The 26,834-nt window shown below is 41.7% G+C and overlaps 2 protein-coding genes across 15 annotated transcripts in view; one reads left to right on the top strand and one right to left on the bottom strand.

Annotated features, from left to right (window-relative positions):
* Window positions 1-531: 531 nt before the first annotated feature.
* LOC105839981 (cytochrome P450 CYP12A2) lies at window positions 532-15,553 on the bottom strand. 4 transcript variants are annotated; one of them, XM_028193894.2, is made up of 9 exons: window positions 14,495-15,553; window positions 6,384-6,629; window positions 5,825-6,068; window positions 4,710-4,906; window positions 4,154-4,355; window positions 3,660-3,816; window positions 3,119-3,367; window positions 2,323-2,541; window positions 566-701 (listed from the first exon to the last, which is right to left on the bottom strand). In XM_028193894.2, the coding sequence occupies exons 2-9, from the start codon at window positions 6,592-6,594 to the stop codon at window positions 594-596; spliced, it is 1,587 nt and encodes a 528-aa protein (XP_028049695.1). In that variant the 5' UTR covers window positions 6,595-6,629; window positions 14,495-15,553; the 3' UTR covers window positions 566-593. The 4 variants fall into 4 exon arrangements, with proteins under 4 accessions (XP_012542117.1, XP_028049695.1, XP_012542115.1 ...); XM_012686661.3 differs by lacking the exon at window positions 14,495-15,553 and adding an exon at window positions 10,312-12,621; XM_012686662.3 differs by lacking the exon at window positions 14,495-15,553 and adding an exon at window positions 9,142-10,293.
* Window positions 12,950-26,834, top strand: part of LOC105831134 (glutamate-gated chloride channel) — a 41,030-nt gene continuing 27,145 nt past the window's right edge. For 3 of the 11 annotated variants that reach the window (XM_036293718.1, XM_036293715.1, XM_036293713.1), the window contains exons 1-2: window positions 17,063-17,130; window positions 17,976-18,088. In XM_036293718.1, coding sequence (XP_036149611.1) covers window positions 18,053-18,088 — 36 coding nt within the window. In that variant the 5' untranslated portion in view covers window positions 17,063-17,130; window positions 17,976-18,052. Of the gene's footprint in view, window positions 13,175-15,721; window positions 16,612-17,062; window positions 17,131-17,975; window positions 18,107-24,760; window positions 24,829-26,834 lie in introns of those variants that run through there. The other 8 variants (XM_012671050.3, XM_036293714.1, XM_012671049.3 and 5 more) reach the window with 6 other exon arrangements.

Here is a 26,834-nt window from a genome sequence, read left to right as displayed (position 1 = left end):
ATAGTAAATTTTACTAAAAAATATAATAAAATTCCTCGAGGTCACATATTATCCCAGAATTACTAGATTTTGAGGGTAAATTTTAAGAAAAAATTCTCTCCGTGTAACATCGCAATATACTTTCCCCAGATTATCACAAATAAAAGATAAAATAAATAGAAAAGTGTATTGGTGTTTGTGTTAAAGAAAATTTCAACAATTTGTACTTTTATGTCTCTTGTATTTTTATACAATTTATAGCATGTACACATATACACGTGCGCGCGCGTTCTTTCATGACTGCTACAAAATTTGTGGCATCCACTCTGAAAAAAATGTCCTGTAAAACGTCGCGCGCTTTCTATTCTTGCGCCTTGATTAAAATTGTAAGAATTGCGGCTGTGGCCGATACCGCATTTTCTTCACTTCGGCCAGACTTCTTCGGTTCAGACGTTCTTGTAACCGGTAGCTGCACCTGACATTTGTCGTAATTATTAAAGGAAAGAGTAGTCGGCGAGACGTCGTAGTCGGCACACAGGGCACACTTTTCTCTTTTTTTGTTATTGTTTTCTCCGTCGATCGATTGCGACGAGGCGAGAATTTGCGACGACGATCTACAAATCGATGAGCTTGAGTCGCATCGGCGTCACCACTGTGTTTATAAATCGGCTTTCGTACTCGAGCGGTCCGTGATGCCATTCGATCCGGAAATTTCGTATGACCTAGATAAAACAAAAACGCAGTCTCTAGTATAGTACATTTCCTTTCCCGCACACAGAGGAGTTTGCATCGCGCGCGATCGGAAGGGCGGTACGTCTCGCGGCTTTTCCGCTTGGAAACCATTTCGAGAATTAGCGATTCGCTCGAGAAGCCGCTGGTGCTCCCGAGAGCCATCGCTCTCATTAGAAGATTGCTTTCTAATTTTTGCGTCGGAAGACTCCCTCGAAAAATCAAGTGTCTAACTCACGCGCGAAACAAGGTACTTTAATATTAACAAAATACTCGCGTGTGTAAGATAAATTGAAACGTTGCGTTTGAGCATTTCGCAGATGAATATCCGCACGGGTATTACTGCTCGGAATTAAAAAGTCATTTCTATTAACGTGTTCGCATGAAACTGTCAGGGCGAGCTACGGAATCACGCTTCTCAATTCTTCACGAGGAGAGAGAGAGAGAGAGAGAGAGGGAGAGAGCGAGAGCGAGAGATACGGCACCACCGAGGTATGCGAATCCGCGAGAATATTTAGTTTTCTGGGAATTCGTGCTTAAGCGGAAACATCGTTATTTCGCTGCCATGCACAGTCACGCGTAGCCCGGCGTTCCAAGGGAATCTACATATTATGCAAGCGTGTCGTCGTCCGTTTCTGTTATTATCTCGACATGCGATATACTTTTGCGTGCTCGTTTAAACCTCTCAACTTATTAAACATCTGCGCTTATCACGCTTATGAATAAAACATTCGGTGAAAAGGAAGAACGTAGTCGTCGTTCTCCTCGCAAGATGTACGAGTGAAAAACAAATATGCAAAAATCGGTTTCCCGCCCATTTAAAGGACGTTCTACATTCACCTCGGTCATTCGTGCGAAAGCGCGCGCGAACAAGTGACATGCAGTGAGATTTAACAGAACATCTCCACTAATAGTTTTCTTCCATCCCTTGATAAAACTCTCTTAAATGGTGAACAGCGAAGGAAAATTGAATCTGTAGTAGGAATAGATATACAGAATGTGTGCCATTAAAAAAATATGCTTAAATCTCTAGAAAATAACACGTTACAGAAGAAAGTTTCAAATAAAACTTACATGATCTGTGAAGGACAAATAATTGTAAAATTAATTTTGCGAAAAAATAGTGAGTGTGTCATCGCCATTTCTTTAAATGGAATTATATGATTTTTTTTTCACATAATATGATATCCTCTAATTGTGTATATTATTGAAAAATCAATGATGACTTTAAAAACCGACTTGTTCGAAAATTGACTTTTTCCTTCGTACTTTTCAATTTTTGTTTAAAATATTTTTTTTAAGGGCACTGTGTAATTATTTTATATATATATTAAAATAACGAAAGAAGAATGAAAAAGATTTTAGTAATAAAGTTAAAATTTGTTAATTGGCATTACGCGAAGGTTTCTTTTTTATTAGTTGAGATTCAAGCATATTAATCAATTTTTATGACGATATCTTAAAAATTCATGACGTAGTCGTGAATTCAAAGCGTTTATGGCCTTCTGATATGAAAACACATTATATCGAAATGGAAATGTGGTTATCGCATTATTCGATTGATTGAGTCCCACGGGCAACAAAATTGCCAGCAGGACGAGCAAGTTTACGAACTGTCAAGAGCAACGTCTCGAGCTCCATTTCGGCGAATCGTCGGCCGATGCAGGTGCGAGCCCCGAATCCGAAAGGCATATACGCGAAGGGATGCGCATTCTCCTTGGCTGATGGAAACTCCGTGTTGCCCCGCAACCATCTCTCGGGAATGTATTCCTCCGTTTGCGAAAACTGCGTGGGCTTCTTCGCGATTACGGAATGACAAGCGATGACATCGAACTGACGGCATAGAAAAGAGAACTATTGAGAATGCAGCTTCATTGATGCGGTTTGTTCACGATACATATACTCGATAGACTTCTATATTCTTTGCGTAATTCACACAGTGAATTTTCTTCTAACATTATGTAATGGAACATATTGTTGGTCTATGAATTTTATTAAATAAACGAATGGAAACAATTTTTGCGGACTGAATTTTGCGCGTGATATTAAAATTTTTTTTGTTTAATTTAATTTAAGGAAACCTTTAGTATTTCCAGATTAATTATTAAATTTATCAAAGAGCTGCACAATTGTGAAATTAATTAAAAAAATAGTATTCGATTAAATTGAAAAAAAGAATCAATTTCTTAAGGAATCCATAAACGGATTTTGTCGAATGGAATATATGTTAAACATATTTATTCTTTATATTATTTTTAACTACGTTTTTGAATTTTTCGTGAAACATTTATTATTCAAAGTTTTTAAATATTTTAATTAATATTTTAACTATAAATATTATAACTGTTAATTAGATATTGATATATAGTTAAATATAAAATTAATTAAAAATAAAAAGAACGGCACGTACCCCTGCCGGTATTTTATATCCTCCTATACAAACATCCTTTTGCATAGTTCTGAGATTGCCAATAGCGATAGGGTACAATCGAAGAGATTCCTTAATGCAGGCCTTAGCGTATCTCGTTTGATTTAGGATATCCGGCGTTACGGGCGATGTTTTGTCCGGTAACAAGGACATTACTTCTTCCCGCAGTTTTTCCTGTTTCTCCGGATTATTCGCGATGAGGTACAGCAAACTGGCGGACACGTTGCCAGTCTGTAACAGACCGTTACTTAATCTTGTACAGTCCTACTTTTAGAATTTCGATCTAATTAGTAGAGTTTTCTTTCGTCCAGAGCATTTAATCTAGTGATTAAATATATAATAAATAAAAATTTTTCGAAAATATATAAACTGCCGGTATCAGTTTCGAAAAACGTTGTATTTTATAATCGTTTATTATTTCCTCATTTTTCCATTACTAATCCGTCAGAAAAGATGAGATTTCGCGCGCGCATGTACGAAAGAAGATTGAAAAAATATTAAAATCTTAGAATCTCGCACTTACCGTATCCACACCAGCCGTCATCATATCGAGCGCCATTACCTGTGCCGTTTGCTTGTCGATACGCAAAAGCTTCTCTAATATACTACGGTCATGCAGATTGCTACTGCCCATCGCATCATACTTTGCCTTAGCCTGTTCGATATGTTTACTAGAAATTCTAAAAGAGATCATACATAAAATTGCACGAGCACACGAGGAGTCGTGTTTTTGAAACTTTGTTACGTGCAAGATGAATTATGCGCAAGCGGGACGATAGAAGACGACAATATAGAACGACGTAAAACATTAAATTTTATTGTAAGCAAAAAGTAATTAACGCGAGACGACACACGGTACATTATTGATAACTAACTTCGCGACATGAGAATGTCGAGGAAACATATCGAGGATTACGGTAATGACGACGGTAAAGTAACAAGTTGGCGTATTCGCGTGGGAGTTTGGGAGTAATATGCTGACGTAGTAGTGTAACGAGTATAAGTTTCAATATTTACCCATTAAGCGTATCCAGCACACGGAAGAACTTCTTGAGATTCCGCGTATTGTATATCTTCCACAGAGATATCTGAATTTCCATGCGGTACATGAGATCGAACATATCGTGCACGCAATTAATCATTATTTGTGGTTCCGAGTCCGCGGCGAGATTAGGCTTCAAGCACCCCAGTCGGCAGTCCAACGCGATCGCACATATTGCTGTTAATTAACATAAAGGGTAAATGATCGTCACGTGACCGACACGAATCCTCAAATCTCGCGATATAGAGCGGTGTCTATTTTTAACTTTCGGAGCGGGCGCAGCTATCTTCTTGTCGTGCAGTTGATAAATGTATATTACGGATCCGCTCGAATGTACAGTGCCGCGTTGCATTGAATTTGGAGTGCGAGCTAATTTATCAGCTCCATTGTTACAAAAGGGAGAGAGACTTATATGCATGATGTATCTGGCGCACAGATTTCTAGGTGCTCCATTTTCGAAAAGGAACGGCGAAACTCAGTCAGCGGCGTAAATATCACACAACGCAAAATATCACCTACTCGCTTACTTACACTCCAAGGCCCACTTTTGCAATTCGTTCTTGAAGTCGCCCGGCATCTCCAGGGTCTCGGGATCCCGCAGGGCTCGCATCTTGTCCACAAATTCGCTAGTCACCTCGCTGATCTGCACCACGTGCGCCTTGATCGTACGCGGTTGCATCATGTGCGGATTGACTTTCGACCGAAAGTCGTGCCACAATTTGCCCTGGCTGAAAGCAAGAGAACGCCCTTTTCAGCGCAGAGACGAGATGTTACATCGGACGCAATTTATGTAGGCCTCTGTGTGTTTGGCCTCCGTGGCTCTCTGTATACTCGCCGGACTATCGACCGTACAGGACACAGGAGACAAAGATAGAGAGGAAGGGAGAGAGAGAGAGAGAGAGAGAGAGAGAGAGAGAGAGAGAGAGAGAGACTAAGTTGGGATAGCGATGAGGGAGGAGAGTTGCGTCGTCAGCTCGTGTTCCCATATTCTGACGAATTTTCGGGATATTGACGACCTTCGTGCTGGACCGACGTACCGCGCCGAGAGAACGCCTGCACTCATCCATGTTAAAATCTCGAAAGCCATAATAACTACGTTGTTAATCTAACAATTTAGCGGGATATAGATCTACTTTGGAAGTAAGTCGTGACGTTAGTGCAGAACGTATAAATCATTGAAGCGGTCTGAGGGATAAGCAGAAGGAATATTGCGTACCTCTCGTACCTAAGCTGAAAAGACTGTTCAATGAAATTGTACTCCTTCTACTTCCATTTTTAGATTTTTTTAAATATTTTAATAATAGACGGGATAAGAATAAGAAGAAGTACATCGAAACTAGGGCGCTCTTTATCCACACACACACACACGCGCGCGCGCGCGCGCACATATACTATCATTCATAGGCAGCTATCCAACCATAGAACTCGACAATCTTCTTTCCAAAGAATTCTATTTCAGGATTTTAGGCTTTTGGGATTTTAAGAATATTTTTAAAATCTTCATTAACGGTTTATTTTTTTTTTTTTAAGAAGAAAATGATTGCAGATCAAGACAGTCGTCTTGTAAAAAAAGAAAATAGTTATCTTTCTCTTTCTCTCTCTCTCTCTCGATTATTATGTCTTCCAAAAAAACAAATTCTACCGACCTTGTTGCGAGCCCGTACTGTCCATTATAGATATGTTCTCTGCTCTTGCGATAGTGATGCAGAGTCTCCATAGCCATTCGCACTGGCCATACGCCTTCCACTCGATACATTTTCTCGCACAGCTCCGGTGAGAACAGAAAGACGGTCGCTCGGCGGGCTCCTAGTTGGTCCACTTTAACAATATCGCCGTAATGATCATGGAGCATCCGCATTTGCGTGAAAGTATCCGCTCCACCGTATTCACCTGCAATGTTTACGCCAAGTTAGTAATCACACGTACGCGAATTGAGAAACAAATATAATTACGCAAAATATATTTTAACAATTGATATATTTTTGTTTACAGATCAAAACTTTTTACAAAATATTTTTTTGAGATGCAAATTGACATTCTGTTAAATAAATTTCTCGTTATTTACTATTAATTCCATGGTAATTATACATGCCATAAATCGATATCCGATATAGTTTGCATAATGCATTTAAATCTGAATATCGAATAATGTAATAAAAATTTCAATCTGTGTTTTGAACAAGCTTTGACGAGAGAGACTCTTACCTATGTATGGTAGGAATCTGAACCAATTGCCAAGCAAAGGCAACGCTTTTGGGCCGGGAATATCTTTGGTTGGTCGCGCGTATTGCATTTCGTCCACTTTCGTTTCATTATATTCGATCGGATAAGCCACGACCGATTTTGCACGATATTGCACCTTTGATGGCAAACGCGAGCCATTGATCTCGCGAATAAGAAATCTGGCACGTATCATACTTTATCGGATGGATGCCTCTTGATCTTGTTGCTCTGCAAAAGTATTCACAGTTGTGTACTCGTCATACACTGAAAGACGTTGTGATTATAGGGACAACAATTCCTTTGCTACTTGATAATTGTAATGAAACAGATCTGTAAGTTGTCGTTGCAACAATTCGTACACTGCAAATTATTTTTTATTTTAACAAATCATGTGTAATTGCAGTAACTCTATAAAAATGTTGCAAGTATTAGTGTCTTGTAAAAAACCCAAGATAATACTTTTGATTGAATTAAATCTAAGTGATATATATTTTTGAACAATATATAAATTTTTTAATCTGCGCCAATTACAAAACAATATATTTTTCCTTGAAACATGTAACCGTTGTACTCTTAACATTGTTCAATTCAAGGGGTTTCCTATTTCAACTGAAATGGTGTAATTTTAATTATCAAAATAGCAATTGTGTGTGTGTTTTAAATAAAAAATTATATTCGCACACAAATCTTAATCTTCTCTACAAAAATAATATTTAAATATTTTGTGCCAACTATAAGAACGAATATTTTTATACGAACTAAAACATCATTACTATTCTTTAGCTAGTCGTAATTTGATTTTATAATAATTGTCTTAAATCACTTTTATCTTTAATCACTTTAATTAGCGTCTTGTAAAATTAATAAAAATTAAGCAAATGTTTTCTCAGTGTAAGTGAACGCTTACCGAATGATTTTGCAAGATTATCGATTCGATATGTACGCGGTTACGTTTTGCAGTTATTTATGGCAATGAAACTATGTTTATTCAGAAAATATATGACTCGGAATATTAGTTTAGAGTAATGGAAAAATATCGCGTATCCCGCGCGCATGGAATTTAAGATGCGAATAAGACTGTCGAACTTCTCTTCAGTATACACGTCGTAGCTATGAAAAATGAAAAACCAAGATCGGAATTTTAATCTCAAGTAAGAGATTAAAAATACAGTGGAAGAATTATCGGAGAACACTTTACGCTTTGTGACAGAAAGGTTTAGTTCTTTGACGGTGCCGTGTATATTTAAAATTGCTGTTCGGGGGGGGGGGCGCAGTGGATCTAAAATGAAGAAACGATCGATCGAATAAAATTGAACAAGCTTGAAGTTTAATAAAATTTGTAATTTAATATTAAATGAGTACAAAATTTTATTTTATACTTTTTATTTTGCGTTAAAATTTGAAGTCAACACTAAACCGTAAACAGGGAGACGTGTATTTACTCGAAATTGCTTTATCACGGAGCTCGCTATCTTAGTTACATGTAGTATAGCGCTCGTAGCCAAAGGGTTAAAGACGAAGGGACGACCGTGCGATATTTACAAGGCGGTCGTTCGTCTTGGGCTAACATTCAATTCGGGTGTTGTATGGGTTGTAAAGCACGCGATAGAGGGATTTTCCGGGAGATATCGAGTTATGGTCCCGAGGAGACCTGGCGCTACCGCCGCTGAACCGAACACGCGAACGCCTCTATATCGAGACACGTCAGCTCACGTTATAGCACGATAAGCCACGACGACGAGGACGACGAGGACGAGGAAGACGACGAGGAAGAACCGAACGCCCCGTTTTTCACCCTCTCTCCGCGCTCGTTTCCCGTCCGACATTTTCCCGTCTTAGCTTAACCATCACACAGAAATGTCGGAAATACTTTCAATCCGGAGGGTGACGAAAATAGGTCATATTTCAGCCCCTTCTTCCCTCCGTAGTCGTCCGGTAGCACCCCGACAGGTTTGTTATTACAAGTTCCAAATGCAGGAAACGCCTGATGAAGCAACTTCTGCCGTATAACTTTTACCTACCACGATCTTTTTCTTCTCTTTCCGCCTCCCTTATCTTCTTTTTTTTATGTCAGAGAGGAAAAAACGACGTACTTTTCGAAGACTCGAAGCGCTTTTAATGAATCAAGATGAGTCGAACTATAGTCAGCATTCAGACATTAAAAGGTACAATAATTTGTCATATACTATATATTCGACAATTATATTTCGATATTATTTTCCATTAACATGTAATATCTGGAAATTTACTAATAAAACTTATGAATTGTTAAGTACTGATTAATTTAATCTTTGTTGATTAAGATATTATTTAATTTTTTAATTGCACACATCTTTAGTCACTTTCTAATTATACACAAGTGCAAATTTACACCACGCAACTTTTACAGTTATAACTTTGCTTATGTTAAAGTTAATTTAACCAATTTTTTGTAATTAATAGTAAAAAAGTTTACAAATAGTTCTGTTTTGTGGTAATGCTGCAAAACATCATTAAATGAGTTTAAAACCCAATAAATTTAAATGCTGTGTGAAAAAAAACTTTAATGGCCGCTATTTTTTGTAATTATTAAAATTTAAAAAAAATGAAATGGGTTTTCAAGAAGAAAGAGAATTCTTCAAAATGTGTATATATTGTTTTTTCAAAATTTTACAACGGTCTATTTTTTGTTATATGCCACAGTTGAATATTTTTCAGGGCAGAAAAAATATAATTTGGAATTTTTCAAATACATACATACTTTTGAAAAATTTGAAAGAAAATTAATATTGTTCACACTATGTTTACACTACCCGAAAAAAATCACATCAATTGCATATAAGTATACCGATTTCAAATTCAACAGTGACATACTCGAAGGCTCGACAGATACTAAAGAACTTTTAAACGGAATTGTAATGCTGATTATCTATTTTTTACGGGCAGGTGATAACACTATAGAATTGGTTTTTAAATAGTTTTTGAAACATGAACATTGGCTATCTTTCACAACTTTTACGGAAAAGATGGCCATAGTATTACAGAACAGTTGGCTATACATAAAAAACTTATAATTTCACATATTTAGTTTTATTGCCACATATTTAATTTTATTTTTAAACATTTTTAATATCAAATGTTCACATAAGTTTAGGATTAATTTAACACATTGTTATTACTAAAAAAAAAAAAAACATGATATGTCAAATTAAAACATTAGGTGCACAACTTAATTCTCGTTTTTTTAATAAAATATATACATAAACACTTACTCCGAAATGTCATGGGCTATCTTGCCCAAACTGAGAGAAAGATAATCATAGTATTTATTTAAAAAATAGAAAAGGAAATAAAAAATACAATTACACATTACAATTTACATATTTATGTTACGTGGGTAACGTTTATTGCGACAGCACAATTGTAATTTATTTGACATTGTGGCAATTTCTAACGAACACGTGCAAAACTTTGCAGGCAGTCAAAAGTAAAAACGTGATGTGGCAAAGGTTTTATAAATTCGTTTATAATAGCGAAATACTCACGATATTGATAAAATATATTACGAATTAGAGACTCAATGTGCAGGAAATATTGTACAGTCACGAACTATTCCATTTTTACCTTATCTTATCATTGTTGTTTGAAGTTGAATTTACATTATTGTCGCAAGATTTGTTTAACATGTTTTTCATGTTTTTAACATGTTTCTAATATACAGCGTAAGCATCGCTCTGTGTATTATATTGGCATATTGCAAATCTAATAAAATGACAAAAGTACTCTAAGAAAAAGCAAGTTCCGTATATTGGAATTGAACCACTTATCATCGGTACAGTCGTACTGAAGCACGGACGGAATTGAAAACAATGTGCTCGCCGTACATTACGCACTCACGTAACGCGTCTATTGGGACAAAACATGCACTTACAATCAAGCGTAATCGAACAATCTAGCACGAGCGCGCGTATCTCACTTCCGTAGACTTGACAATCCCTTCTATCGAAAGTGGCACTTCCGGTCGGACTACTTTACCCCTCGCACACCAAACAACTTCGGTTTTCTTACTTCTGCTCTTTATAATGCATATAAATGGTATTTATATATTATTAAAAGTTAGAGATAAATGTAAGCACGTAGCAAAACTGTTTTAATCATTGCACAGGTTCTACGAACCGTCGTCCTATTGAGTCGGAATCATTGTGACTCACGGTTAGTTGTACCCGTCAATGTAAACTTTGCCCTGAGAGTACGCGATTTTATCTGACCGAGTAATCGGTGCCAGTTCGATGACGTACTTGCTCGATATTATAATTGAACTTGTCCGCGAATGACACTTGATCGGCATGGGTGGGTAGATTTTTCTCATTTAATACAGTGGGGATGTTTTTTTGCCGCGATCAACGTCATAAATAACATGCGGCTCGATAACCCTTGATTACATCAAAGAACTTTTCCGATTTTTCTTCTTAATTTTTTCCTGACACACTAGACAGATTTATATATGCAAAACTGATTAACAGCTGATTAATGTTTGCGCAGTTTATATCGCAGATTAATGATAGAAACATTAGATATTTCCATCATAACTAAATGATAACTGGCAATTTATCTCTTATTATTTTTTTAATATCTTGGCGCGCTAGGAATTTGTGATGAACAACTATACCGATTCTTTGTGTATAATGAACGTACGACGAAAGCCATTACAGTAGCTCTCCAGTAACAAAAGGGTTAATTGTTGCATTCCACCAGTCGTTTCCCCCCTTTTTTTTCTTTCTTTCTAGTATCGATTCTCAGGACAATAACTGACCGACTTCTCATACCCCAGGCCCCGGGAAAAAGATAGATAACAATAGCACAAATATCGAAAACTTTTATTACATTATATTTGCGACACGATGCATAGTAATGCGAAATCGTTTAGTGAAAATAATGAAAATATTGCATGAGATGAACGTTGACGGGGCTGCGTAATTCTGAAAGGTTATCGCGTGTATTTAAGGAGAAATGCGCGTTGGACGTTTAATCTCGGTTGGTGAGCTCGCAATTCGCAGTTAGCACGCGACGTAGAATAAAATGACTTCTGACACTTTGATAATGTAGATGCCACGATGCAAGTTTTCGCCGAGGGAAGGATAATCTAGGCGCAACGATATAAATTTTCGTTAAGAAAATCGTGTCTACTCGTTGAAGAACTGAAACTCGATCAAGAATCGCGTGGCAGAAATCTAGGACACCTCATGTATTTTTACGTAATCCTGTTCCTTGCACGAAACTCTTGTACACGCGCTCAGGGACATGCATCTGGATTAACGGGAAGATGAAATAATAACGGGAAGGAAGACTTTCGCATAATTATGCTCAGAATAATTGCACAATTTTCTTCATAATATCATTTATTACTTTCGATTAGTATTTCCTGTTATTATTATTATTATTATTATTATTATTATTATTATTATTGCTGTTGTTAGTATTAGTATTATTGCTGTTGCACTTTGACATGTTTTTTGAATGTAATTAAAAGGAACACGGTGCGTTACCATCGTTACATTGAATTGCATAACGTGCGAAAAAGAGCAGCCTCGAGGAACTCTGTGCGTACATTCGTATTCATTACAGGCGTGAATTCGCGTTTGGCCTCTCATTACGGGTTTTCACACCTCCGGTTAGCTCGAGGGTGAGAACCAGGGAAGAAGAAGGGGAGGGGAGGCGTAGGGACGAATGAACACCCCGTACATACGTACGTGCCGATGATTGGAAGTGACCGAGTTTCGGGTCTAACCGGTTCAACAGCGAATCATAATGACAGTGTCAAAAAGTCGACCATTCTCAAAGTATCGAATAAATATTAGAGAGGTATCCTTTGACATTCGGATGAACGACGACAGGCAAATGTCGAGTCGAAAATTTCACGTCCGAGTTTCTCGCAAAGGAAATTAACAATCTCATTGTCGCAATAATTATATGAAAGCAAGTATACCTTTATATGCATACAACTTTTATTAACGAATCGCCGATATAGAATCTCGATAGATATATTTAATTTATCAATGGCGCTATATATGTAGCTCGTTGAAAAATCAGGTATTCTTGTCCGATGAGGATCGGCGACGCGAACGTTGCGGTGCACGCAGCAGTAGCAGGGATGTTGGGACCGAGAGGAGCCGGTGCCGCCGACGTCGCCGACGTCGTCGTCGTCGTCGTCGTCGTCGTCGTCGTCGTCGTCGTCGTCGTCGTCGTCGTCGTCGTCGTCGTCGTCGTCGTCGTCGTCGTCGTCGTCGTCGTCGTCGTCGTCGTCGTCGTCGTCGTCGTCGTCGTCGGTCGTCGTCGTCGGTAGCGGTGGTGGTAGCGGCCGCAGCTGCGGTGGCGGCAGCAGCGCAGGAAAGGCTTGCGAGAGAGAGAGGCGAAAGATGTATAGAAAATCTGGCGGCGGGCGCTGGGCGTCGCGGGGCGGTGAATGACGTCACGTTGCTAAAGCGACACAGCAACGCGAGGCGTCTGCGTGGGTCGGTGGGTGTCTGGGGGTCCGGGATCAATAGCGCCAGCAACCAGGTAGTAGGTATGGGTGCATGTAGCTTTCTCCACGGTGGCAGTCCAGGAGACGAGCCTCGCGAGGCAGGACACTTTACGAGTCGAGCGAGAGAGAGAGGAGAGACAGTTGGATAGAGAAAGAGGGAGAGAGTTCGGCGGCCTATCGGAGTGTCGTGCCGAAGAAGAGCGGCGCTATGCCAGCAGTAATCGAGCGTAGCAGCGGGGTGTCCAGCGTCTAGGACTGTCAGCCTCTCCAGGTAAGGGTCCAGCGGCGGCAGCCTCCGTCCCGACCTCGACAACGGCTGCGTGCCGTTGGCTGCGAGCGAGCGACCGAGCGAGCCTCCGTCCGGATCTGGTCCGCGGCGCGACCGACCGCGCGAGAGAATCTCACTTTCGGGGGAATCCCCGGGACTCTCGCGGGAGTGGAGAACGAGTTGAACGGGCGTGCGATAGGTCGATCGAGTAGGCGGCGTGTATAAGATCCAAGTTGGAGCGCGAAGCGGAAGAAGACACGACTGCGAAACTGTAGATAGACAAGTAGATAGAAAATATGAGAGAGAGAGAGAGTGAAAGAGGGAAGGAAGGAATGAATGCGAAAGGAGGTTCACGGGATAAATATGCAGGCTGCAATTTGCACGCATGCACGCAGTTCGGTTGGTGACACGGGATGGACGGGTAGAGGTTGATAGATGTACCGATGGACCCGATGGGCGGATCGACGGCAACGCCGAAACGGACGGTACAGACAGATAAATATGGGCAATTGGCAGAACGGAAAGACAGATTCGCGGATACGAACGTAACGGAATACGAAACAGATTGATGGGTCAATTGCTTCGACATTGTCGAAGATCGCGCTACCAGAAAACTGCATCTTTCCGTGCATGATCTCTTGAAATATTCGTCATTAAGTACAATCTGATAAATGTACACATTTTTTAAAAATCTTGATGTATTTCTATTTAAACGCAAGAGAAAATAATGAAAATTTCCGTGAAGATTTCTTAGCTATTCACTACGTATTTGTACTTGTAAAATTAAATTGATAAAATCAAGAGAAAGAAGGAATTAAGGCGAGTAAAAAAATGGCATTTACTGATAACTGATATGTGCATATAATATTCTGGGACAGGCTATAAATACTTAGATTTTTATCACGCGCTTTAATGCTAATTTCGTTTTTCCGTTTCGGATTTCGCGTAACGATAAGCATGACGTATGTACATTTTGCCATTAAGGCTGCATCAAGATTGATAAATTGCAGGGACGTGTCAAATGTACGATGCCATTAAACTACGGCGCAGTTGCATTTTCGAGCGCTTTATTTATCCTCAAATTGGCCTTTACCAATCGATGACTGATCGCGCTGATGAGCCGTGCGATTTTATGCGATAAGCTAATCTGTCGCGAAATGGAATTCACGTATTCGTTAGGGCATTACTCCGCGATAATCGCACACACCAGAGAGAGAGAGAGAGAGAGAGAGAGAGAGAGAGAGAGATACAGACGGCAAACTCGGGAGAGGAGAATGGTCTATGTGTCGTAAATCGCTTGCCCGCCCCTCTCCGCTAACCTACCCGCACGCTCTTCTTCTTTGTCACCATTTGTCAGCACCGCACCTAAATTATGAGTTATGGTGTCCGCGTGGTCTATTCATGTAGCTTCGGTATGAAGATAGCGGTCTATTAGACCTCCAAAAGAGATCGATATTCTTAATACACTCCCGGCAAATCTCACTGACACTTGGCGCGATTGGAAAACATTTATTTTAATGCTTGTACAGTAGATTACTGCAAGTTTTTCGTAGCTTTTTTTCTCCTCTGCCAAGAACGCGATGATTCTTCCTCGTAATTTTCTTATTCCACGCGCTTATCCTTGTTCCGGGCGATGAGCTAATTTAGTTTTGCGACACTTCAAATATTTATGGATTATCGATGAAATTGGCAAATGCTGCTTGCTATTGGGGTACACGTTAACTGAGCAAGTATAATTCGACAACAAACGGAGGGAGATATTACGCGACGATAAGGGTGGCTCTCGTGCCTTTCCCGGTGCCGCGAACGACATTGACATTGCTGATACTGAAAAGGACCTCTTGTTACGTACTTGTCCGCTCACTTGTTTGCCGTTCGCGTATGGATCTCGTTAAGTTGCAATCACACTTAATCATTTCTCCGACGAAATATCTCGGACATCGTCAAAATTATTTTTGCGCTGACATACATTGCGCTCAATTGCCGATGACTCAAACGGCAAATGGGCCATGCGTAGCGTGTTCTACAACGGAAATCACAGAATAACGAAAGATTAATGTGTTGAACGTGCGCGACGTGCCGATGAATTCTCCGCAAGAGATTTTAAAGACGTTTAGTTCTCTCCGTTTCGAAACGCGGTGTTAAAAACAGGATTTAAATTGAGGTAAAAAGCTATTTCGCTTGATTAGATAAAACTACACTTTGTATAGGTACTTTTAGTATACCTCTTTGCAAAATTACTGATAACTTTTTAATTGAAATTTAAAATTATGCGCATATCTCGACAACAATAATGTGCGTGTGGAGGAAAGGGCAGCGGAGAGAGAGAAAGAGAGAGAGAGAGAGAGAGAGAGAGAGAGAGAGAGAGAGAGAGAGAGAGAGAGAGAGAGAGAGAGAGAGAGAGGAGAGAGAGAGAGAGAGAGAGAGAGAGAGAGAGAGAGAGAGAGAGAGAGAGAGAGAGAGAGGAGAGAGAGAGAGAGAGGAATTGACCGCGAAGCATTCAAACAGCCGATTAAGGTCTCTCGAGTACTTGGAATCTGCGGATCTCTCGGCTTCGAGCTCGGGGTCGGATCGGCCGTAACGGGGGTCGGGTTCGGGTCACGGTATACTCGAAACTTTCCCGGGTTACCCGGCAATATTGCCGACGGACAAGTAGCCCCGAGGCATCCACCATATTCCACTCCTCTTAAAACACCCCGTCCGTTCGTGAGACTCCCTGCGAATCGTTGCGCAATCATCCGTAGACGATTTCTCCCAGCCCACTAGAAATATACTTCGTGTGTTACGGTATTGTGTGTCGAATCGCGGTATATATTTAAGTTAGGACGCGGACACGCGGGAACGAGATTTTTTGCACAATCGTTTATTTATCCATCAAAAATTCCAAAATTTCCCTGACGGAAATAGAGCACGTGTGCGTATCTTGGCAACGATTCAAGTCTTAAATGCATCACCATCACCTGCACCAGATTCCTATCTCGATTCACGGTCGGGGCGGGAGTCCAATTCGCATTATTATTGAATTAGCCTCTTTAGACGAGTAAATAAGCGGGATAGATAGACGAATAGATCTTCAACAGACGTGAACAGACGAACCTCACCAGAGAGAATTCATGCATCGACACTCGGCTCTCAGTGACACGCGAGCAGCGATCTACGTCGCGTCGCGTCGTGATTCTTCTTTACGTTGAAACCCAAGAGTTTCCGGACGATACCTGTACTCATATAGAAAGATAAACAGAAAGAGAGAGTGTGTGTATGTGTGTGTGTGTGTATCTGCTTCCGCGCATATAATCAATTTAACCTCGCGAGACAGTTGATACTCTTGTGTGGCACGCGGAAAGGAGCACACCGGTCTTCTCGTTGCGCTTTGATCCACATAGACACGCACACACACGTCACCTTAATTCGATCAATCATCGGGAAGTTGGTGAGACATGGTAAATGGAGGCATCCCCGGCTTTGTACTTCGGGCTTCTCCGCTATTAAATATCGCGCGTACGATATCGCAATTAAGTCGGGTCTAGTTTGGAAACAACATCAGTCGAGCTCGCGTCAAAATCAACATAATTAACGAGATGTAATTCTAAACGGATAGACCACTTTCGTGGTTTCGAGTTTGCCGCGACGTACAAAAAAAAAAAGCAAACGGTTTTTTTTTAACTTGGCGCGATGCCGATGGCTAAAATAAAAATGAGTATAAATGAAGATGAGATACATATATCGGGGGGAGAAACCGCAGGGGAGTAATTACGTAGATTGCATCGGTGACGGTGTGAGATATAAGTTTAATCATCGCTAATGCGAGCTCGCGTAGGGATTCGTAGCTCCGCAGCTCTCTGTTCCGCTGAATTTTTGTGAAGCTGTGTGCGTCTTGTTCGGTTGTTGCAGGCCGGCGCAATGTGGCCTGGAGTACTACCGTTACTGGTGTTACTAGCGGTCCTGCTGCATCCATCGAGGTAGGTGGCTGTGTCATTCTGACGGACGTCAATGAAGCGTGTGTCAAATTGTTACTGACAGGCTCCCGGCACAAGTTTCGATGGCGCACCGTCAACTCTCGTGTCGTTTGAATTATTAATAATAAAATTGCTCGCGCTTTTGGAACGACGTCAAGACAAGATTCCGCGAGAGCGTCTCTGGCAATAGAAACATAATTCTCGGAAAGAACGCTTGTGACTCGTAAAGACGTATGTTATTGACCCACATGGGATTATTGTTACGGTGCATAAAGTTTATGTGAACTAAAAAGTTTATGAACGGGCCAGCCTGCGCCGAAATTTTGTATACGGATGCATGAATTGAACAGTTGCCCCGGCTGTCCGAGATGTTGTTTACCAGATGCACGAGCAGAATTGAATGTAATAGAATCTAAGTATATAAGATGATTTTTTAAAATTTATGAGAACGATTTTTGCAAAAAGCACGCACTCCTCGTACGACAGCGCGTACATTTTTTTCTTAAATCTATTTTAAATGCGCCACAATTTGCGTCAAGGTTCTGTATAGAATTCTATTTATAAATTTGTGTCGTGTAATACGAAAAATATTTGAAGATCTGAATACGCATAATATATTATATATATGAAATATACAACGAAAATAAATCTCTTAAATAAATTTTGAAATTCGAAACGAATTACAAGTTATAAAAAAAATCAAATATGTTTCCTTTAAATTGTATTTTTATACATTTTTTTATCTATTTGTGGCGACAACTAAGGCGCCAGGAAATTTTCTCTCCAGAAATTAGATCACTTCTCCTTTATGATGCCGCTGACACGACGCTGTTGGTATATTCTTCCAGATGTACGCAGATAAAAGTGAACTTTCGGGAGAAGGAGAAGCAGGTGCTCGACAACATCCTAGGACCAGGCCGATACGATGCGCGCATCCGGCCGAGCGGGGAGAACGGAACAGGTGAATATAGAGATTCTTGTGAGTCCTTATTTACTTCCTCTTGCCCATCCTCACCATGTACCGTAATTTTGTATACCGACATCTCGCGGCGAATCAGCCGAGAAGTGTGTGAACGTAGGATGGAAATGGGGGAGAAAATAAAATAAAATAAAATATAAGGAAGCGGGAAAGGAAAACAGAGGAAACGGGGCAACGAAAAGACACACACGCACGTTCCGGCGAGAAAGACTCGAGCCTCGCCGACTGCGGAGAATTGAATGCGCGATGCAAACACGTTCTACGTCGTCGTTAATGCGACGCAGACCACGCGAGTTCATTGACAATACGTGATATATATATATATATATATATATATATATATATATATATATATGCATGTATGTATAATAAGCGAGCGAGATGAATTGCGAGAATTTTCCGCACGTCCGTGGCGAGTGAATGCGTACCGAGCGGTGAGAAATTTCTTCATAAACTTCGCGAATGCAAGCGGCGAATACTGAACGTTTTGAGCGGCGGCTCGCGTTCAGAACGCGCCACAATCAGTCTCGGGAAGTCCCGCCGAAACTCGCTGAACATTTTATTCGCGATATTATTATATTCTCGCGACTGTCTCCTGGAGATGCGTCGCACATTATTCCTTCCCTTCTCGCGCGGTACACTTCTTCCCCTCTTACTAATGACTCGGCAAGAATGTGCGAGCAAATTGGGAGATTTGCACAATCTGATGGAAATTTTTCTCAAGTATTAATAGAAAGTTACGATTCTATGTTATTCTATATTACATTATGTACATACATATATGAAATAACTTTGTATGCGTGGAAAACGGAAGATTTGGGTCCGACAAATCTTTCACAATTTCAAAGAGAGCTCGAAGAAGACGTTTTACGTGAATTTTTATAATCTCGGTTTATTGTACACCGGTATGAAAGATCGATTTGCTTTCTTACAAAAGCGAGGGGACAAATTTCACGATAACGAGAGCGCTTTACGCGATTATCTCACGACAATGATACCGCTATTCACCTCGGTAGTACTTTCGAGCGACGTGTTCCGCGGAATGACGCGTAATTCCAAATCGTCTTCCAGTCTCCTCCACATTACGCGCAAAAATATCTATATAGATTTTCCTTTTTTCTCTTTTTTTTTTGCAACATGGTAATTTCGACCCGCGACGCGGCGAGCGAATCGCGGATAAATTTCGTCGAAATCGATCGTCAACTGCACTGTGGCAGTATCGCGACTTCTGCAGATTTCTACAGTCAGCGGATCGAACGGGGAAGGCAATTCAAAGTACTTTCGGCGTGATAATTAAACGAGGTCAAGTAGAGAAACGTAAACACCTCCTCGTATCAACGAGGAAAACGACCACGTCCGTTTGATCCAGTCGCGTTTTAAAATTGACTGGTTTCTTGAACTCTACGGCCATGTACGACGATAATTAGATCAAATTAATTAAACATTGTTCGCTCGTGTGTGTTTATTACGTTCGAATTAGTTAAGAGCAAGCTTACGAAATCGTTCGTGATTGATGATTGAAGAGAATCCGCGGGGCACATTATATCGTTTCGCATTATCGTTTACAACACACTTCGTGTTGCGACATCGGTAAAGTTTTTTCCCGCCGTCGTATTAAATTATCTTTTCGCGATGTGATTTTACTTTGCGAAATAGAATAAACGCACAACATCTATTTGTGGGTGTCGAAAGGTTGGTTAATACAGCGTAATAACACTTCAGCACAATGCCATTTGTTGTTTCGCGAAACAGAAAGCAATTTACAGATGACAAATTTGAGAGAATACATGGTGTTATAATTTACGTGGGTCTTCAGAGACGACGCGATCGACGTTGCCGAGTTTGGAAAATTGAAATCACGATGGGGAATATATCCGCCTACTCGCACGAGTAGGTGTGAAAAGTGAGGAATTAAGTAAATCGAGCGCAATTACGTGTCGTAGTCGAGAGGGCGAACGAATGAATACGCTCGGAATACTCTCTAAGCACGCGTCGCATGCCTACCGGTAGGCGTATCGCCTGCTGTATCGCCTTGAAACTCGGCGATTTATGTAATTTCTTTATCACCTGTTTATAGGGGTGTCGCGCGCGATAATAAAGAGTCCTTTAACCGCTTTTCCCGCGAGTCTCTCTCTTCCGGGGGGGCGCGCGGGGATCTCTGCATTTCGCTTTCGGCTAAACCCTATCACCCAACTGGAAGCGGCGCTTAAAAGTCGGATCGCGTGCCTCCGGGGGGTAAACGACGCTCGTTAATTTTATCGTTCGAGTATCAGCCGTGAGTGTGCGCTCGCTCGTGAGTTTTTGCTATCGCCGGATGCGATGGAAGGGTTGGAAATTCATAGCGCTCTCTCTCTCCCCCGGCCGCCACTTCTGGACGGCTGGGGGAAGAACATCGTTTCAAGATTGCGCACCCGAGGCGATGCGATTGGATACGATACGATACGATACGATACGATGCGATGTGATGCGATACGATGCGATACGATGCGATGTGATGCGATACGATGCGATGCGATGCGATGCGAGGGTATTAATACTCGGTCGAGTATCTGTCCCAGTATCCCCGTGCCCCTCCGGGCGTAATTTGGTGATAGTCGTATGTCCTTCGATCGATCGATCGCGCATTCGTAATTTCGCCCCGTCCGTAATCACGGTCGGTTTATCGTCGATGACGTCGTGCGGGGTTAATCGACCACGAGAGCGGTAGATGTATGCCACGTATGACGCGTTCAAGTCCGGCGTCATGCGGACTTCCCGAAACTCTCGTCATTCTCCTTCCATTTTCCTCGCTCTGTCGGCCAGCAGCGAGTTGACCTATTTTTTCATTCTTATTCCTGAAATCAACAAATGACGAGATCCAAATTTTACAATTATTTTCATACATAAATTTCCCGATCTTTCTGAAGTGCACTCGTGTACCTATTAATGCATCGACATGGGATTATATTCGAGTTGTGACTATAACTCAAAATTATTAAACCAGAATTATATTGGTTTAATATTGTCAAGCAAAAAAAAGCTCATGCAGTTTTACAGTTTTTTAGCGTTAAGAAAGCTGCTGTGCAAAATACACAAAAAGGTATATCTGCGATTTTTGTTAATATTTAAAACTGAATATTACATACACTCATTCATACGTAGTAAAGCGCATGTTGATGTCGTGTTAATGCCAAAGTTGACAGTTTAGCTGAAGAAATGAATATAGGTCGTCCGAAAATTATGCATTTCCATAAAACTATGGTAGCGCTAGTAGGCAACCACGGTAGATCCGTAATTCATGGGTCTGCAGAATTTATATTTACGCTCGGCCTACAATTAAAACATGCTGCAATATGCAACGGCGTAATGAATGACGTGATTCCAATATCAATCAAACGCACTATTTACGTTCACATTGTCCGCCGGAGTGCAGTCGATTTATATTACAATCTTGATGAACTGTTGTCGTTCAATCTTTCGCCCGATGTCTTGCATTAATTATATCCGCGGTGCCTGATTTATTTGCAGCAAGGGCGGACAGAAATTTACTGATTGCGTGGGCAAGTAAAAAAAAAAGAGGAATAATTACGCGCGGCGGCATTTTACATACTCTCCTGGTCTCATAATCACGCGAGGGTAATTGATTTAAAAGATTTGAATTTTCTCTTCCGAGAAAATAAATTTATTTTCGCTTTATTTTCGGGAAAAACAAAATATTACGTTATACAAAACTATCCGAGATTTACTTATTTAAATTATATTAATAGAGCTCGAGTTGATTCCCTTAACAAAATTTGTTTTGGAATTAAAACGCCAAGTTTTTCTGAATTGTTTTTTAACAAGAGAATTATTATCTCGATGAATTATTATTATCATCTCTCAGTCAAAGAATCTCGCCACGTAATGCGAGTAAATGGAATGTTTGGTACGCGAAACTCGTTCCAAAGAGATAAATCATAAAATATTACTTCGATTAGACTCCCTGCTGACGTATTTCTGCGACCGCGCCAAAAAGGTAATGTACTCTTGGCTCGCCTAACGAAAATTAAACCGAGCAAACAAAGATGCGTAGCGGGAGAATGTTGTTATTAAATGTCATTTGCCGTTTGAGAGAGGATCTCTAGTCTGGGGCGGGCACAATGGCGCATCTCCGCATTAGAGAGAACATTACGCTATTCACATACCTATATCCTTTGTGGTTGCGAATTAGCTATATCTTATACACGCGACTTGCCTTTTCCGTCTGTAAAACGGTCCGCAAATCTAGGCTGAATACTAACTACCGTATGCGGCGGTAACGAGCATAAGTGACTTGAAGAAGATTCATAACTGGAATAGTGGAGGTCGAAAAGATGGGAAATACACGTGAGCGTGAACGCTAGTAGAATAGCGGGGGATTTTGTTGCCGAATTATGAACTACTAGGTAATTAATCACGCCAGTCTGTCACACGGTTAAGTTCGCGCTGCGTGGTGGAAGTGAAGGAATTCGTCTTTTCAATCAGATCCATATAAAGCTGGTCTAGATACGCCAATCAAGCGCATATGAATGCATGAAATGGATGAAATGTCGAGGAAACAGAGGCGAATATTGTTGTGTACAAATGAAATTTTGCATCGGGGTTAAAATAATGAATGAAGATTGAATATCATCCTTAACGAGTCATCAAGGGTTCATGTTGCTCGGTGATTGAATGGAAACTTTTACATAAAGTCGTGTTAAAAGTTTATTTCTACATACGTTATTTGTCAATTAACTCTTCACCGTGCGGAACATTTGGGGCAATTTTAGTACATTAATTAAATTACTAACTAAATTAAACGGGGCACATGTATATTGCTTTTTAAACGGAGAGGCGCTTTTTTATTTATTTATTTTTGTCCGACTTTTGCATTGCATATTTTGTGACTTTAAATTAGTCTTTTTGTAGCGTTGATCGCGTAGAGTGGCAAGATAGCTTTCGAGTACTTTCGTTTAAACAAGAGGGAAGGGTATAAGAAGTGCGCGTGAGGGCGGGACGCGTTAGTCAAATAAAAATCAGATCGATAGAAACGCGATAACAGCGCGTATATATGTTATATATTTACACACGTTTGTGTTTGCACTCGATCGTTGTTCTACGATTGAAAGTTAAGGGTGAGGCGTTTGGCTGCCTGTTGGAACAGGTGTTAACACATGCACATAACGAAAGAGAGTCACGTGGATGCGAGAGAGAGAGAGAGAGAGAGAGAGAGAGAGAGAGAGAGAGAGAGAGAGAGAAAGGAGTGAATGAGAGAGAAATAGATAAACATACACGCAGCATCGATTTGGCTGGAGTCCCTGGCTCGCGATCGGCACGCCGTCCGATGCAGTTATGGGATTTATCCGCGGCCGGATTTGGCAGGCCGCGACCGGATTTCGCGTTGGACACCCGCCACGTGGACCAAGGGGAATGACGGCACTAGACGCGAAATTGAGCGAGATATCGTCGAGATAATAGACGAGAGAGGTAATGGGAAAGAAGGTAAAGGTCGCGTGCAGCCAAAGTCAACCGATAATCATCATTGCATTCCGTGATCTTGGTCATTTTGCGAAACGCACGCGTACCACCTTCGGCACGCAGACTTTATTATTTCGCACGGACAAATTTAGTCGCACTGTGACAACCAACAGCTAAAGGATACCGGGCAAAAGAAAAGAAACGCTAAGAACGCTTCGCGACCTCACCAGTTTCGCAATGTTCGCGAATCTCTTGGAATTCCTATACGCATAATGATCGCACTGGATCGCACGCGTTTTTCGTGTGTATTAAATAGAATGAAAATTAGCTCGGCACATAACGCTATAGACAACACGTATATCTCACAATCCAAGGTTTACCTGACAGTACGTGCACATCGCACTTCTCACAGCGAGCTGTCGCGCACGAGAGGCAAACTAGAAAACAAATTCTTTATCGCGAGATGTATGTCGTGAGATACGTGAATCGATTGAGATATTTAAATACTGCTATCCGGATTAAAGTCCGCACGCGAGAGCCGTGCTCAGGTATGTAATTCACGTGAGTCACGATCCCGCAATTTGTTATCGTGTCGTAATTAGGTGACGACAGGAAAAGGACCTCTACGCAATTTTCCTCGACGACGGAGCTGCTGCCTTCCCAATGCCTTTTCCAGGGAGGAAGGGGAGGAGTTTCCCCTCCAGAATAGTTTCTCTTCCCGTTTTCAGCGGTTTTTACAAATCGCTGTACGCCTCGCGCCAATCTTCTTCCATGACTCCGCGGTTTTTTTTTTCGTATCTTAAATTCTTGAGGTGTCATCCCAAATACGTGACCCCCGTGCTAATCCCACCAGCCGGTCCTCGAGGAAAATAGGAGGGTTGAAGCGAGCGCCTATAGAAGCGGCCATCCCTCGATATTGACAGTGACCGCGTGACTCGGATCTCAATTGGGTTCGAGACGACGTAACTGATTCGACTCACTCTCGATCATTCCGCGCGCCTGTCTGTCCTTCGAACACAGCGACTCTGAGTCGCATCGAGACTCGGTGGAATTCCGCTTAAGTAGTAGCCGACAAGCGCGGTAAAAAAAAAAAAAAAAACGAAAAAGAAAAAGAATGTCGGGCACATTCCAGTAGAGTATGTAAGCCACCAGAAATGCTGACTCACTAAAAGGGAGCTGTATTGTTTTTGCCCTTAGATGGGCCGGCCATTGTCCGGGTAAACCTGTTTGTGCGAAGCATTGCGACAATTAGTGACATCAAGATGGTAAGTATATATATAAACGCTAATAAAACACAATAAGACAAAGCCTTTTGAAACCGCAACTGGCCGCAACTCGCCGTTTCTTCTCTTGCCGACGCGATTAACCCCCTTTCTTTATTTTGTCTCTGTCACTTTGCAAAAACGCAGTAGGCGCAAAAGTAGGTTTAGGCGGTCTTGAAAGTTTCGAAGTCAGAAAGGTGTGTGTTCGTGTGTGCGTTTGCGTGCGTGTGTGTATGTGCGAAAGAAAGAACAAAGTCAGAGAGGAAAGGAGAACGGAAAATCCAGCATCCACCGGAGGACGGAGATGACGACGACGACGAGACTTTCTCGATACTTCCTCAGAGAGACCAGGCAGGCTGGCAAAAGCGGTAGCAACAACACACGCAACATAGTAGAGACAGCAACACAGCAACATAGCAGAGTACTGGTCAGCAGCAGCAACAGCATCTTGTCCTCCTTCACCCATGCTCTTTTAGCCTCCTATTGCCCTTTCGCCTCGCCTCGCCTCGCCTCGCCTCGCCTCGCCTCGTTGCTAGCCACCACCGTTGCTAGCAGCCTCTTCTCGAGGGAACACCACATCCACACGGACCGACCACCGCTACCACCACCACATCACCACCACTACCTTTGACCAAAGCGCCCGAGAAACCTCACCACCCCAGAAATTCTAGCACTCTATAGTATAGACGCAGGCATGTGGCATTCCAGCTTATATACATTTTGCGTATGTTAGTTACGTCGCATTTGACGGACCATTGGACGAACGAGGTGTGGCCGAACGAAAGACCAATAATACCCGAATCGGGTTTGCCAGGGGTGCGGACGGCGGACGGAGAGTCGAGGGTACGATTGCGCTCGGACCTCGCGAGCCTCCGACGTACCGACCACAGGTCGTTAGTCGTTTTTTTCCCCCTTTCTTTTTTGCGGTCACTCGGTAACAGTCGCTCGGCGCGTTGATCTTTAACCGTGCCGCGTGTCTCAATCTAAGTAACGCCACCGGTGGGGCGTCCCGTCCCAAAAGTAATCTTATTTCTCTCAGCCGCCCTCGTTATTGCGAGGCGAGGCGAGCTGTATCGAGTTCCGAGTTTGACACGCGAAACGCGAAAAGCCCGACGCATCTCTCTCCGCGAAGATTCTTTCTTCAAGACGAGAGAGACAAGGAGAGAGAAAGAGAGAGAGAGAAGAAGGAGAAAAAACACAGAGGTTACATGGGGATGTCCCTTAGACATCCGTCAGGCTCTTGCGTTGTTTGGAAAACTCGCAATGCTCGCAGTGGGACGCTCAGCGCGATTTCGCGAAGGGACGATCGGCCGGCCCGTTGCTCACCCTATGTCGAAAGAGAAAGAGAGAGAGAGAGAGAGAGAGAGAGAGAGAGAGAGAGAGAGAGGGAGAGAGGGAGGGAGGAAAAGGGAGTGCAGAGTGAAACTTGTGTTTCACAATGGGTAACGAGATTACACGTACCACCGTGGCCGCTCGGGCCGCACGGAAATGCACGTCGAGAAGTTACATCGGAGTGCGTTCCGGCACTCTCGTTCGTTCCCGAACGTGCTAGGTTTACCGTCAGGAAGGCCTTTTCGTGTTCGACCTCTTCTCGTGTAAAAGCACGCCGCGAGCAGCGCTCGCCAGATCAAAGAGCGATTTCACGAAGGGACGATCGATCGGTCTGGAGTACCGCACACACATACACCGGGACACAGCGAAACGCTTGACTTTAATTTTTACGGCGATCATCGATAGGATTCGAAGGGGGAACATTATTTACTCTACGGTGTCCGAACTTCTCTAAAAATAATAGACTTTTCTTATATATATATATATATATATTTCTCTCGATATATGTATATCAATAAATTTGAATAAATGGCGCGGTGAAATTGTATCTGTTCTAAATGTCAGATCGACCGATTGTGTGTGTGCGTTTTCTTACGAAAATTCGCAAATGTTCCCTGCACATGACGTAAATAATTAAATTTCAAATGTCAGCGTTGTACTCTGTGTGCAACGGAAAG

This window comes from Monomorium pharaonis, chromosome 11, assembly GCF_013373865.1.
Source record: "Monomorium pharaonis isolate MP-MQ-018 chromosome 11, ASM1337386v2, whole genome shotgun sequence".
In the NCBI taxonomy this organism is placed as follows: Eukaryota; Metazoa; Arthropoda; class Insecta; order Hymenoptera; family Formicidae; genus Monomorium; species Monomorium pharaonis.
Note: the sequence above shows the minus strand (reverse complement) of the source record. Positions and strands in the feature narration are given on the sequence as shown.

Bases quoted from the DNA above. Each gene is read 5' to 3' on its own strand.
- LOC105839981 (XM_028193894.2), bottom strand. From the start codon at position 6,594: ATGATACGTGCCAGATTTCTTATTCGCGAGATCAATGGCTCGCGTTTG. The intron at 4,907-5,824 runs GTCGGTAGAATT...TCTTGCTTTCAG, and splicing joins CAGTACGGGCTCGCAACAAG to CCAGGGCAAATTGTGGCACG. The intron at 2,542-3,118 runs GTACGTGCCGTT...CTATGCCGTCAG, and splicing joins GATATAAAATACCGGCAGGG to TTCGATGTCATCGCTTGTCA.